Below are 16,190 nucleotides of genomic sequence, written 5' to 3'. Positions count from 1 at the left end.
GGGCTCAGGTTCTAATGCACATTGCACATAGTTCCGTTTGGCAAAAATACGTCCATTTTAAGATAGGGAAGGGTTTCCCCATAAGATTTTTGTCCTCGCGCAGTTCGTGCCGGTATAGGGGAGATCCGCCTGGCACGGATGTAGCCGCACGCTTGGGACCACTGTTTAGTACTACGTCATTCGATACAATGCGATAAAATAATCGAAATCAAATTGGACGTATTTATGCTAAAAGGAGCTATTTTGCACGTGAAGCCTATGCACATAGCTCCTTTTAGCATAAATACGTCAAATTATTCGTATAATCGTTGTCGTCCTTGAATTTAAATTAGTTTTGTCGTGCTTCGGAAGCGTGGTGAAATTATAACAGCCAATCAGAGGGTTAAATTTTTTGAGTGCTGCCTTACTAAGAATGAACACCAATGAGTGGTTCGAGCTTTTGGGAAAGGTCGGACATGGCATTTTTTTACTAAAGGTGCATGTTTTTACATTTGTTTTCTCACCTTACATCTGTAAAGTGGTGCTTCTTGGAACAATCTTATGAAATAATCAATGTGACCATTCTAAACGTTATGTGTTTCATATGAACGAAAATTCAAACATTCAAAGGATTGAATTATGAGTGAACTCATTTTTGATACAGCCATGTGGAAGACACGACCCCCCCCCCCCCCCCCAAGAGAAATGTTCTGATTTTTTCCACTGACTCTTTCTACTGGTCACCGCATGAATCTTTAGTCATTGCCATTTCCTTTGATAAAATACAGATTTTCGGAAGAACTTTTGAGTATGCTTTCTCCAAGTTTTCAGAGAATTTTGAGAAAAATTCGTGCAACGATTCTCCCGTGAAAAAAGTAAACATGTTCGAATGAATACTGAAGCGCACTCATTGACAATACTTGAAAGTTTCCGGAACTGCTTGTGAAAATAAACTGCTTGTGTGCATTTAAATAAATGTTGAACAATCGGTTCTAGGTGAAGCAGCCTGTGTCAAGGAGAATCGACAAATTCAATGAATTTAAATGAAGTATTGATAGAGTTGTCAATTTGCTGGAATCGTCACCGATCGCAAACAAGATACGAATACGTCCCCTCTTGCGGGAAACGACAAGCTAGACGTACTTGTTTTTAAATTTTCCTGCACTACTTGAGGAAAAGCGGTGATGAAAGCTATTAAACATATTCATGCCTAGAATCTATGAAGGACAATTCTTTACAAACACGGAAAAATAGATTGCTGATTTAACAATTTTGTAGTTAAAACAAGTGTTCGACATGTTTCAATGTACATTTTACAATTTAAAAAAAAATGCTAAAATAACCACCCCTGTGGTTAAATTAGCTTCCCACTACTGTAAAATATACGCCTGAAACATGTCGGACATATCGACGGTGTAAGTCGGCAATCACATAACTCGTTTGCGGTGTCTGAAAATCTCCGCCTCTATGTTATTTCTTTAAAGGAGAACAAATTGACGTAATTCCATGAAGTTTTTGCAGAATTTCCTACGCACAGAGAAGAAAAATCATGGCAGTTTTAAAAAATTGTCGTTGAGTAGTTTTTCGTTTAAAAAATAAAGTATGACAGGAAGTCTGCGGCATCGCAAACCGAGTTATGTGATTGCCGACTTACACCGTCGATATGTTTCAACAATTGAATTGTTAAATCAGCAATCCATTTTTTCCGTGTAGAACGACTGATCCTTTACTCTTCGTACATCAAAACGTATTGTTAACCGATATACGAGGATTGACATTCATACGAGAACAGGCTCATCGAAATAGTGTTTGCAGCGTAGTTAAGCAATTCTTCCCTTGATTTCACAAAAATCGCCCGCTGTCAATTGGAATGCGCCGTGCGCAATCAGCAGTGGCCTGGCGGTGTGATTGTTCAACTTCCAACCCAAAATATCGTCACCATGGGCTTAAACATCGAAAATTCACGTATTAGGCACGTGCGATCAAGTGCCTGCTTTTTTGTAATGATGTTTCAATTTCCGATCACAATATCACAGTCTAATTTAGAAAATGCAATTATGTTCCTTCACGCACAAGGATGTTATTCGCGTTAGGTTAGGTCATAGAGTACATAGAGTCGTAAAATGAGTGGGAGAGCTGGCACCACTTTTAAGCATTTTCCAGGTCCCGATTGAGTTTGTTGCATGCAAGATATGCAACTAACTAAACACATTTAACAAGGGAAAGTTCGCTCGAAAATCACGTTGGAAACGTCAAAAAAGTCTGTAATCTACTCGTTAGCTCGCAATCTGCCCGTTCTGTGATACGCTTTTTCTTAACCGGTACACGGACTTCATGTCCACTTTTTTTTCGTCCACAGACTTTTCGTCCACAATTTTTACGTCCACAGTTCTAAAGCCCACACTATTGTTAAGTCTACTAAGTTAAGTCCACAAATGTAAAGTCCACTAAAATCAAATTCAAGCGTCATATTTTAGTCCGTGTGTAAAATTATATTGACAATATCGAAATGAGGAAATTAAGAGAGAATGAGGTGTTGTTATCGTAACTCATATTTTAAATGAAATGTTAATTTCTCCTTTTGATTAATCTTTTCAATTTTTTTGTTTTTAACTTATTTGTACATCGACCTCTTTGAGTCAAATACGTCCAATTTTGAGCGTTTGGTTACGCTTACACCGCACGCTGCAGCACAGTAAAAGCCAAAAACATAAAAGAATACATTTGAATGCTTTGGAAATCATTAAATTTGACACGAAACCACCAATATATTTACAAAAAACACATTATATATTCCAGTGGTACATATTTCTTTTTCATCAGTTTAAAAGGGAATAATCAATGCAGAGAGTGCAAACATTTCATAATCATGAGTTGAAAAACGCTGACTCCGCGAGTTTAAATATTAGAGCGTAATACAGAGCGGAGCGGCGTGTTAGCAGCGCAGAACGCGCACTGGCGCCTACAAACCTAACTGGATACTTCACGCATTGCGCAATGCGTGAAGTATCCCGTTAGGTTTGTAGGCGCCTATGCACGTGTCACGCTGGTTGCCTGCCGCGCCGCAACGCTTTAAGCAACTATTTCGCGTCAGAGGCGTTGCACAGTATCCTACAAGATTGAAGGCGCACGAAATAACTAGTTAAAAAGTCCCATTCCCCGTGGAATATCACATACATTTTTTGAAAAAGCAGTGAAGATAATTTTCTAAGTTTACACTGAAAGAGAAAATATAGGAAGGACACAGGGAAAACAGAATCATTGTGCTAATAATAGATTTCTGTTCCCCTTCCCTTGCAGTTTTCTAGTTGTTACAACGATGTTACATTTTGTCATTATGATTATTTTGGTGTCAGAAACATGCAAAGTTGTTTCCGAGATCAAAATATTGTTAACTCAACAGTAACATTAAATCCACGAGTAGAAAAGTATCTTTGACTAGGAATCCACAATGAGAATTGCAATAGCAACGATTCTTTTGTCTCCGTAGCGTGCCTCAGTAGTTAGTACGCGATTTTTCTAATGCAGAAAATCAAAACTACCAGAAGACAGCGGTCGGCTATCTTCTTTCAAATTTTTGAAATCCTCGCCGTCCTTTTTGAGCTATTTTCCCGCAAAGACGGTTCTATGGTGTCATCTGCCTTTACCAGCAGTCCTCACTCTAACCGCACACTGGAAGAAAAACACATTGGATCTAGAGTCCAGACTCTTAAAAAAATCGACAAGAAAAAATACTCTTGATTCAATCGGATTGTTGCTTAAATCAAGAACCAAAGCCTCTTTATTTGAGCGGATTTTCTTTTGGTTTAAGCAAAAATCTGATTGAATCCAGAGTATTTTTTCTTGTCAATGTTTTCACGAGTCTGGACTCTAGATCCAATGTGTTTTTTTTTCCAGTGCAGGTTCAAATTCCGCGCGGGAGTGGTCCCGAGTTTGTCTCCGAAATGTAACGATCTTACTGGAGAAACCTGCAGTTGGACTATTTCTGCCAGACAAAACTATGTGCATTCAGACATGAGCCCTGAGACCCATAAGAATATATACATAGCATGGGCTCGCGCCATGATGCACACAGTTCCGTTTGGCAGAGGAACGTCCAGTTAGCTTTCTGGTTGGGTATCATTCTATGATATGGTGCCCCATTTAAAGTATATTAATGGGCCTTTTAAAAACTTCAGCTCGACCTAAAAGAAGAGTTGTTTCTTATAGAAAATGGCTCAAAAATTTCGAAAGAGAAGTCGTTCCATCCAACCCTTGCGCACCAGATGCTACGCAACATTCAACATTGCTGACGTCAACCCGGCAAATCTTACGTGACAAGACGGAAGGAATTTTACCAACCGGCGTGTGAATATTTATATTTTCCTCGCGTTGATAAAGACTCCATGCGGTGCTTGCGCGCTGAAGCGTCAGATGGGTTGAATATTGTGTAGCATCCTACACTGGAAAAAAAACACATTGGATCCTGAGTCTAGACTCTTGAAAACATTGACAAGAAAAAGGACTCTTGATTCAAGCAGATTTAAGCTTAAATCAAAAGGAAATCCGCTCAAATTAAGAGGCTTGGTTCTTGATTTAAGCTTAAATCTGATTGAATCAAGAGTATTTTGTCTTGTCGATGTTTTTAAGAGCCTGGACTCTAGATCCAATGTGTTTTTTTTCCAGTGTAGTGCGTGAGGGTTGAATGAAACCACTCCTCTTAAAAAATTCTCACCTGTGCCGTAGTATCATTTCTGAAGCAGAAAGCTTGAAAAACGCATTTTTCTTACGCAGATTCTAAGTTAAAAGAGAATTTCAGACCTATTTTAGACCACACTGGAAAAAAAAACACATTGGATCTAGAGTCCAGGCTCTTAAAAACATCGACAAGACAAAATACTCTTGATTCAATCAGATTTAAGCTTAAATCAAGAACCAAGCCTCTTAATTTGAGCGGATTTCCTTTTGATTTAAGCTTAAATCTGCTTGAATCAAGAGTCCTTTTTCTTGTCAATGTTTTCAAGAGTCTGGACTCTAGATCCAATGTGTTTTTTTTTTCAGTGCATCCCGGTGCGCTCAACGTAATTTGTTTAGCATTTTCCATTAGAAGCAGCTCTTCTTGTTACTCAAGCTGAAGGGCCTGTTGTAAAGCGTGCGTTATTCAGCATGCGACATCACATAAGAAATCATCAAAACTCACGGAAGTCTTAAACATAGTTGGCACGGCGAAATATCCTTCCGGGCGGTCGGTGACGATCGCAAACGGCACAGCCGATATATTCCGCAGACACTTGATACACAGCAGAAAGAGGACCCCGAAGAGCGTCGTGGCGGACACCTCAAAAGTCTCGAGTCCTGTGTAGAGATCAAGAGTCTTCCACACTCCGCGCCACGAGTTGACACAGGCGACCCCGAATGCCGCCGTGTAGAGCCGCGACGCGCCGTACCAGAGCAACCGGTGTTTACTCGGGTGGAGCCAATCGGCGAACGCACCCTGCAGGAGGGTGAACACGAAGATAGGGAGGAACCCGATGGCGATGGAAGCGAGGGCTGTTCGCATTGGGCTCTCCGGAAAGAGGTAAATGTCCATGAGGAACCATGTTCCGCGCCAGTAGCTGATCACCAGCGGAGAGATCACGAGGGTCGTCATCAGGATGTCCAGGAAGCTTAGGAGGAGGAAGTATGACCTGGAGGTGCTCTTTAGGCCGTCTGTGATGCCCGCTGTGCTTCCACGCATCTTGGCGGTTTCTGGGTTTTGGGTATCACGTCAAGAAAAGCTCTTTGTGGGTGTCCAATGCGTCAAGAGAGGCCGCTCTCAAACTTTGCGTCAGACTTTGCGTTAGATTTTGCGTCAGACTTTGCGTCAGCTTTTCGTCAGACTTTGCGTCAGATTTTTCGCAAACTTTGCGTCAGATTTCGCTCAAATATTTGATTTTTTTCTCACCTTACTTTATTCAGAGACCAATAAGGCGAAAGAAACAGGTTTTGGTGAGTAACCAACTTGTGCCATCTATAAAAAATTACGTAATGAGTATTTTAAGGTTTGTGTCTTCTTAATACGAAGACTCGAGTATTAATTCATCAGACCTTTGTTCTCGGGCAAAAGTTTGGTGACTTGTTGATATATTTGATTGAATTTATGCTGTGTATTTGTTCTTTCGGTTTTGAGCTTTCTGCATGTTGAGCTTTTGAGTTAAATCAAGTTCCATATGCGTGTGTGCATTTAAGTTGGCTCTTGTAGATTGTGAAATCACGATAAAAGTCAACACGTGACAAAGTTCTACACTATTATCACTCTTTGATTTCTGTTTATGAAGTAATAGAGGTATGCTCGAAATATGTGCCACGCTCTCTCAGATGCAGCATATCACTTCAATATTCTACTTTTTCAGAGTAGAATTGCATGCTGTTGTTGTTTTTTCGAAGACTTCGACGACATCAAATAAATTAGGGCGCGATGGAGCTTTCTGTGGTGGAATTTTCTTAAAATACTTCATCCAGAGCCCAAATAAGGAACAACTGAGTTTTGACGGTACCTCGCACTAAAAAGCTCACTGATTCCAGAGCTTTTTTTATAAAAAATTGAATGATTGCGCTGCTCGAACTAGAATCCTTCCTTTTCGTGGCTTGTCTCACCATGGGTGTGATCTCAAAAAAGTTAAAGTTCATTGGTAAGAGGTGCTGTTGGATTGACAGCTGCATTTTTACGACCGACACAGAGTTCCGAAAATGGACGCCACATCACTTGAGGTTTCCTATATGAATCCACGATGAAAAAGCATTCAGTAATTTCCGAAGTAGCTGTAAACACACGACACGATTTTAACACTACTGGCGCGGATTAAAGTCGCAATAAGTTTATATGACTTGAAGGAATGAGGATGGATGGTAAAAAGACCTATAGGAGGAAAATGTAAAATATGAATTGAAAAAAAAAAAAACGAGTAAACTTTTAAACATCAAGCCTAACACAATTCCTTCAAATTGAATATTTCTGCTCCAAGAACGACAACTAGACCACACGAGGACACATCACACAACGAAAGACATCAATTCTACATGGGTTCCTCACTACGACTCTTGTTTAAATGACATCGAATTTGAGGCGATCGATTTACCAAAAACTGTATGAAACCTGGTTGCCTTGACTCTCTCCCCCGAATCATTGCGGTCTTGATACCGCACGTAAACTTATTAAGTTCGCAATGAAGAACGGTAGAAGCTGTAGGCGAATTTTACCGTTTATTTCCGTCGGTGTTTACTTCCCTAACAACCGTCTCAATATACCACTTCATCAAACATCTAAGAATATCGACTGTTCGCGTCCTGCAGTAGGTTCCCCGAAAAAGAGAAGATAAAATGTGCCGCTAAGACAGAATACACTAACTCTATAGTGTTGCCATTTTTCAAGGCGATTTTTATCTTATGACTCCGACGTATTTTTTGAGAATTATTTTCCTTATTTTTTTTCTGTATGACGACTCTAAAAACGTATCAATGATTCCTAATTTAAAATGATAAAGATTTAATGACGCAATACATTTTTGGTGGGTGAACTTTTCAGGCATTATTCATTTTTTGTGCTTGAAAAAAGTATCTTAATTTTTTGTTGTAATTCATTTTTTAAGATCTTTTGTTCTAATATCTCATGATGAATTTATTATGGGTTTAATTCCGATGATACAGTATCACATTATTCTGTCACAGCTCAACTGAAAAAATGAAGTCTGATAATCTCGTAGAAAAGATTGACGTATTTCAATCCATGATTTAGGGAGGAAAAAAAATTAATTTTGACTCGCTTTATCATACGCATACGTAGTTTTTGAAAAAAAATGGGATATTCATGAACTCAACTAGTATCAGAAAGTATAGTCTGTGAAAAACTCACGACTGAAATCCAACTTTAAAGCATCAAAAAGTGAGTTTAAACTTCCTTTCTACCACAAAGCTCCATGTAATTTAGTTTAAACGCGTATTTCTTAAGCAAAAACTATGCACTATGCGCCTAGTCCTCCAAGCCCCTCATTTCTCAAATTTTATTTCCAGTTGTATATTTCAACTGTATAAGGTACGTACCCACGCCGAGAGAAAACATCCACTTGGTGATTTCATCGAAAAGAAAAACTTGGCAGAGGGAGTCGCTTGATTTTTATAGCTATCGAGTTTATTTCTACTTCCTATTTTAATGCATACATTCGAAGTAAAATGGGAGAAAGTATAAGTTTACATTGTCATATTACTTAGGCACTGTGTCAGCACTATGTATCTTCAATAATGCAATACTATCATTTCTCTGAAAACAACCACATTCAATACTAAACGCTAAGAGAATACCTGATTTTACATCGAAACTGAATCAACAGACGCAACACAATCATAGATCAATAAAACATTTTATTTACAGATCTACGACAATTTACTTCCTATCGGAAGATAAGAGAGTCACCGACTCTCTAGAGCATTAAAATTAAATAAAAACTCAAGGTTTTTGAATTATACATTGAAACTACTGGTCTGTTCAAAGCCTAAACTTGTGAGACCTATCAAGAATGTGGATCCAAGTTTCCGAGTTCAATTTTGTTCCTTCCTTTCTTATTTTCATTCCAATTTTGATCTCAGATATTTAGTGGAGATAGAAGAGTTTTTTTGATTAATTATACCACTTCAAAACGGGTGTATGTGCATCCCTCTTTTGTTCTCTTCTTTTGTCTCCTGCCTAACTAAAAGCATTTTTTAATGACAGATGGTTACAATAAAAGCCAAAAAAATGTTTTTAGACTAATCGTTATTCCTTTTCCTGCTTTAAACAAGGATCGCAAAATTCAATTGCGGTTTTTAAAAAGCTGGCTCTTTTTACACTACTCCATGAGAGGCAAGCAACAAGCGCTGTCGCATTGTGCTGATAAAAATTGCAGTGAAATCAAAGAAAATGTAGTGATGAGATATATGTATAGCATCAGGTTTTCCTTCTTCTTATTTTCATGAGATCAAAGGGTGAAATGCACACATGTGCACAATGCACCTTTATGACAATGCAAAATTTACTTTCGCTCCTTTTCACAAACATAAAAAGTAAAAAAAAAAATTGATAATTTTTCTAATAGTTAATGACCACCGAGAAATTTCGAAAATATTACTATTTTTCTGGTCATTTGATCGGGTTTTGGTAAATTAATTTTAGAAAGGAAATTTACAAGATTCTAACATTTTTTTAAAAAAAAAACAGATATTTTGAAAAATTGCACTAGAAATGCAGTTTTACTATTTTGATAAACATTTTAAGAAAAAAGTACTTCGAAATTACAAAAAAATCCCGGTAAAATTTATCAACAGGGCTATTTTAGTAAGTAATTTTCTTCGTTCTTCTCATCATATTTTACGGAGCAAAAACCAATTTCCTTTTTATAAAAAGTAATTGCCAGTAATGCACAAAATAATCAAACTTAGCTAACGAAACCAAACGAAACACATAAGTCAACCCATAGGTATTCATCCAAACACATCATGTGTAATTTCTCTTAAACTGTTCGGCTTGAGGTCTAAACTACAAAGTGTGAACCAGTCATTGACCTGCCTATCAAGCATCTCTATGTCAAAACATCCTGAGGACAGTTGCATTGGAATCCTCGACTAGATATGCGAAATCCTGTGCCTAGCGGTGATTAATGACCTCGGAAGTCCTGAATGACCATTAGGAACCGAGGCACAGTGGATCGAGTCAATAGGCGAGGTCGGACAAGTTTTGGAAACTTTAAACGCTTATAACTCCGTTTATAAAAATCTTTGAGATTCTAAAAGTGGTTTAATTGGTTTCCTCGTAAAATTTCCTTCCAAGACCACCCCTTAAAATTTAAAATGTGACTAAATATACATCAAAATTTCCGGTTTTAGTCAAAATTTTCATGTCCGACCTCTCTAATTGACTTGATCCATTGTGCGAGGCTTGTCACTGGACGTGGACGTCCGTACGTCCGCTCCGAATCCACTCTCGCCCTCTTATCTGATATTTTGCAATTGTGCGAACGTCAAGCTGCCAGCAAAAATTCGCATTCTTGATTGCAGGACTAGAGGCATGTTAGATCTACCTGGTCGAGCAAGTTTTGACCCAACAACTCGCGCAAAAAAATCGCGAACGTGAGTGGGGCTTTGAAATGCTAAAATTTCAAAATCTGCTGCGTTACCTACACACCACAAATGAAAAATTCCTCAGAGACCGCCTTTTCATTTCCTTGGGAAAAACTTTGATTAAAATTCAATTGGGATACAACTAATGATTTCCTGTTATAATGATCGTGAGTTTGGCTTCGAAATGCCAAAATTTCAAAATCTGCTGCGTTACCTACACACCATAAATGAAAAATTCCTCAGAGCCCGCTTTTTCATTTCTTTAGGAAAAATTTATGTAAAAATTCAAGCGGGATAAAAATAATAATGTCTTAACATAATGAACATGAGTGTGGCTTCGAAATGCCAAAATTTTCAAATTTGTTGCATTACCTACACACCACAAATGAAAAATTTCTCAGAGAGACCGCCTTTTCATTTCTTTAGGAAAAACTTGTGTAAAAATTATCAAGCTGGATAAAACTAATAATGTCTTAACATAATGAACATGAGTGTGGCTTCGAAATGCCAAAATTTCCAAATCTGTTTCGTTACCCACACACTACAAATAAAAAATTCCTCAGAGAGACCGCCTTTTCATTTCTTTAGGAATAACTTGTATAAAAATTCAAGCGGGGTAAAACTAATGATGTCTTAACATAATGAACATGAGTGTTGCTTCGAAATGCCAAAATTTCAAAATCTGTTGCGTTACCTACACACCATGAATGAAAAATTCCTCAGAGAGACTGCCTTTTCATTTCTTTAGGAATAACTTGTATAAAAATTCAAGCGGGGTAAAACTAATGATGTCTTAACATAATGAACATGAGTGTGGCTTCGAAATGCCAAAATTTTCAAATTTGTTGCACTACCTACACACCACAAATGAAAAATTCCTCAGAGAGGCCGCCTTTTCATTTCTTTAGGAAAAACTCGTGTAAAAATTCAAGCGGGATAAAACTAATAATGTCTTAACATAATGAGCATGAGTGTGGCTTCGAAATGCCAAAATTTCCAAATCTGTTGCGTTACACACCACAAATGAAAAATGCCTCGGAGAGACCGCCTTTTCATTTTTTTAGGAAAAACTTGGATTAAATGCTCGAATCTCTAGATTGACGACGACAGCTATACCTTTGAAGCCAGTTCCTAAAAATCCACGCGGCAGCTTTTAAGTATCTCACAAAAACTGTAGATTTAGAAATATTTCAATTGCTAAATGATCAAAGAATATATATCTGACTCAAATGTACGAGGGGGGACCCAAAAAAAACCGGAATTTTGCTGTAACTTGGCAACAATGGAAAATATTCGGATTCCACCGCTAGGAGGTCAAACTAGGAGCTATGAAGAGTCACCAGGCCAAATTTCAACATCGTAGCACATTTTCTTTCCATTTTTGCGAGACTTGGCTTCAGGGGTGTTTGGCGACCTCGTAGTTTTTTAAGATGTGTCAATTTCAGTAACAACACTTAGAGCTCAAATTTTTCTCTCTTGCTCGATAAAAATACAGCTTTCTCTGTTGACCTTTTGAAGTGCTGCTTCTGAAGGACAAGCTTCATCAAAAAGTTCAGTGTAAGTACGGTTTTTCAGTTTCAAAATGGTCTGTATCACCCGAAACCCCTGTACGGCTCTAGACCGCTATCGCCATCGGCTAGAACCGATGAAAACATGAAATAAATCTCGTTTTTGTGAATGAACATGGTTGAATATTGTTTCGTTTACTAGCAGATATCACTTGGATGTAATACAGAAATATTCAGAACATCGCTGTGAAAAATTTTGGCATAAAACACGTTGTTGCCGAATTGAGCCCCTATTTTGCGCTCTAGCCGGTGACGGCCGCCTGGCGTTCAGCCTACGTTGGAACAATAAATCACACTTTAAAACGAAGAAAAACATTTGTTCACTTATGTTATAAGTAAATCATGCTCCCTGCAACATTCACTCCAAAAATTGACGGAGTTTAGCCGCACATAGCCTATGAAAATCACCTATCTTAAAAAACTACGAAGTCGCCAAACACCCCTGAAGCCAAGTCTTGCCAACATGGAAAGAAAATGTGCTACGATGTTGAAATTTGGCCTAGTGACTCTTCATAGCTCCTAGTTACACCTCCTAGCGGTGGAACCCGAATGTTTTCCATCCTTGCCAAGTTACAACAAAATTCCGGTTTTTTTTGGGTCCCCCCTCGTATGAACTGGGCTACATCTCGCAATTGAAACTACAATTTCCTGCTCATCCGCGAAATCAATTATGTGCATAGAGAAACTAATGGTATATACGTTGTTCCTAATCTGAGCCAGAAATTGTTGTTCCTAATTGCAAAATGAAGTCCAACTAGACCTCTTGTATGAAGATGAACGTGCTCAGAACAGAGAGAATTAGGTCAAAAAACTTCTATTTTTCTTTAAGAGAAATATGGGAACTAAAAGAAGGTTAACTTTGAAATGCACCATTTTTTTTTTAAACTCTGAGGATAAAATGAGTCAATTCGAAATTCGAAAATGGATAGAAAAATGATGCAAAGGAGTTGACTTAAACGGAAAAAATGCTACGAACAGCATTTTTATCACTGTGCGATCTGTTCAAAGAAGATAGAAACTTGAGGATCGTGAAATCATGGAATTTTGAGAAATTAGTGTCACAAGTTGAGATCCTGTGACTATATGGTTATGTCCAAAAAACGATGAATTGCGCGTTTGGGAATAAAAAGCTGAAGAGAGGGATTTTGCAGGAAGGATAGAAAATTATCGTCACTTCTGCAATAGGGTTTAAGAGGTGATTTCAAAAACATTGAACTATGGTTTGGCGTTCTCTAAAATTTTCGACTAAAAACCGTACATTTTCATTGTTTCATAATATTACGGCCAAATTTTTACGACTCAAGACGTGTTACATGACTGAACTCCGAGGTGATTAGCGGTAAATGGTCACGATGCTATTTTTAAAATTTTCTCCTCGATTAACATCGACCTGCACCATTAAAAAGGCTTTTCAAAATTTGATTAAACAGAGATATAATGTTGTTAATGGGCCTCAAATTTTATAGAGCCGGCGAGATTAAAACATAGTTTAGGGGGTTTCATTTAACATGAGTATGTGACTCGCATGTAACCATGAAATTCGGAGAATGATTGCTCCACCTTTTCAAAAAAGACACACAAAAAATAGTACGTTGAACTGACTTTGCCCGTCGTATTAATAATGCCATTGATTTGCCGGCCGATATAGATGCTAATGAAGGAAGATTATGACATTAACTATATTTTTGGCGGCATTAGCTAGGAATTTTACGACTCGGGCATTGTATTTATTAAAAAATGCTTTTCACTTGAATGTAACTAGCAAAACGCGACGTATATTAACAAATTTGTAAAAATGCCGATTTGATTATTGGAAATCATTTATGTTATTTCTAATAAGCCAAACAGTCGGCTTTTTCTGCTGCACCCGGTCAACTTCGACTTTTATTATTTCATTTATTTCATTCCCTCCTCCCCGCTATTAAATGATAGGTCGTTAATGTAAAGTAAGTGGATAAGATGATATTTCCTCATGATTCCTCTTCATTTACAGGCAGAACCTCACGCGCACTCAAACATTCTGCTTTTAAATTGAGTAAATAATAGCGAAATACAACGAGAATTCAATGAAACAGAACTTCCGTTTTGTAAACAAACTTATGATCAATAAATTTTAGGTGTGCAATATGATCCTTCTACGAAAACGCATCTTCATTCATAAAAAAAAAAAAAATAAAAAAAAAAAACTCACACACTCAAAATGCAGCTTTTGATTTAGCTCAAAGTTAGCTGATGGGAACAAAACGCATTTATAAATGCGAGGGAATCGATGGCACGTATGTGATTCTTAAAATTAGTTCAAAACAATCGGTTTATACAGCATAACTGTTAATTTCGGTATTTTAATTGAACATTATTATATCAAATCCTACTTATTACTTTTTCAATCATCACACACACCACTCGTATGTCATTCCTGAAATATGCCCTTAAAAGTTGGTTTTTACAGCTAAACCATCAATTTCGAGTATTTGATCGATCCTTCTGATTTCTAATGCCATGAATTGTATTTCCGATCCATGGCACGTACATTATTCCTGAAAAAATCCCATTTATTACATCCACGGCACGCAGTTAAGCCCAAAACAATAAGTTTTTACAGCTAAACCATCAATTTCGAGTATTTTATCGATCAATCTGATTCCTAGCCCCATTTTTAGTATATTTCCCGGGGAAAATACAGTATGATTACATTTTCAATGCACACACGGACCACTCACTTCACCTGGGAACCCGACAGTGCAACGCTCGCGGATCTACCGTGGAAGCCGTTTGTGTACGTTGGGGGCGCGTGCGCTCAAGTTCACCGGCCGGGCGCGACACAGCGGCACACTGATCACTACTCGGGACGCGAACGGCGAAACTGACTGACTGACTGGCGAGCTACTGCCACTGGCTCCGGCCCGACAAAGGTCGCCTTTCGCTCCCGCGTCGCGGCGCGTCTCGTCGCGTCGTCCCGTGAATCAGGAGCTTAATCCAGGCTAGCCCGAGCTTTCGGACGAGCGGGACATCCGCGGAGTCCAATTCAGGACCCCGCTCCATCGCCCCCCCTCCCCCGCCCCCCGCTCCGCCGCCGCGGCCACCGCCATGAGAGACGAAGTCTGAAGGAGGACGATTAAGCGGTGAAGGGACCGCCGGACTGAATTCGCACGCAGACCAAGAAGCGCGTAAGGTTAGCGGTATTCCGACGCGCAGGTATGCGGTTTTGCCTCGCTTCGATGTTTGATTCGACCAATTTTTGATCTCCTCTATTCCACCAAAATCATTTTTGAGACGCTCGATGGGCGGGGTAAGAAAGAAGAGTAAGACGGTACAAAGGTCGAATTTCAAAGAGGGGATCAAAATTGGACTTATTCATGCTAAATGGACGTATTTCTTTCAAACAAAACTATGTTCAGGTGGGAAAGATTGGGTCTGCTCGTTAGTGCTCGGGCCTTAAGAATGAATGGGAAATATAAAGCGCCAGTGACGAAGCCGTCGCCTCATCGCGGCTCCTCGTAATGGACCACTAGACAAGGTACGAATTTCATCATTCTGATACATGTTTCTGAACCAAAATTTCACGTAAAGCACGATAGGCGCAACGAAAATTACCTAAATCAACTCCTTACGAAGATATCTAATGATTTTTGATGTGTGAATTCAAACCACCCGCTCATGAAAACTCAATGCTCTACGTGATTCACATCGCGCGCTACACGTTTATCATGATAGTCTCTGCGATATAAAAATCTGAAAACCTCAATCTTGACGGTTTGGCTCAGCTATAGCACATTTCTTGTGGTTTGAACAACACATGATGGGAAATGAAGATTGCTCGATTGAGAAGCTTGCTGAAACTGTTGTAGTGCGCGATTTGACTTAAGTAGAGCTTTGAGTTTCTTGTGAGCGGGCAGTGCAAATTCCTCGTGAACAATGTGAAATAAAAACGTTAATATCTTCGTTAGGAGTTGATTTCAGTAATTTTCGTTGCACGAATCGTGTTCTACGTGAAATTCTGGTAAAGAAACATGTATCAGATTGCTTAAAATCGTACCTTGTCGACTGGTTCATTGGACATTAACTCATTAGCCTTGGCCACAACGCTCTAGACACATGCTCATGGCTCATGGGTGCCGCATTCAGTTGGCTCACAATTCCTGTTTGCTGAATGGGAAAAGCGGGATTTTACATCCTGTCAAACGGAACTATGTGCTAAGTGTATGACCCATGGGCATGTGTCTAGAGCGTTGTGGCCTGAGCTCATGAGTTAATGACCACCACGAGGAGCCGCAACGACGGCTTCGTCACTGGGGCTTTATATTTCCCATTCATTCTTATGGCCGGGAACTAACGAGCAGACCCAATCTTTCCCGCCTGCACATAGTTCTGTTTGATAGAAATACGTCCAAATGGAACTATGTGCAAGCGGAAAGATGGCGTGTTCTCGTTAGAGGTCGGGCCATAAGAATCAATGGAAATTTTAAAGCGCCAGTGACGTCAGCGACGACGACCGGGCTCGACGCGTTCGTCGGGGTGCTTTAACTCATGAGCCCT

General features: G+C 39.0%; 1 protein-coding gene across 10 annotated transcripts in view; it reads right to left on the bottom strand.

The window, feature by feature from the left end:
• fusl (transmembrane protein fuseless) overlaps positions 1-16,190 on the bottom strand; it is a 63,953-nt gene that overhangs the window by 19,565 nt on the left and 28,198 nt on the right. Inside the window, exons 1-2 of one of the 10 annotated variants that reach the window (XM_072304662.1) lie at positions 14,347-14,616; positions 5,159-6,759 (exon numbers count right to left, since the gene is read on the bottom strand). The exons of 4 other annotated variants lie outside the window; for them this stretch is intronic. In XM_072304662.1, the coding sequence (XP_072160763.1) occupies positions 5,159-5,695 (537 nt within the window). In that variant the 5' untranslated portion in view covers positions 5,696-6,759; positions 14,347-14,616. Of the gene's footprint in view, positions 1-5,158; positions 6,773-14,346; positions 14,617-16,190 lie in introns of those variants that run through there. 5 more of the 10 variants (XM_072304661.1, XM_019047304.2, XM_019047305.2 and 2 more) reach the window with 5 other exon arrangements.

The sequence above is a fragment of the Bemisia tabaci genome, chromosome 9, assembly GCF_918797505.1.
Source record: "Bemisia tabaci chromosome 9, PGI_BMITA_v3".
Classification (NCBI taxonomy): Eukaryota; Metazoa; Arthropoda; class Insecta; order Hemiptera; family Aleyrodidae; genus Bemisia; species Bemisia tabaci.
The sequence above is the reverse complement of the archived record's forward strand: the minus strand, read 5'-3'. Positions and strand labels throughout refer to the sequence as shown.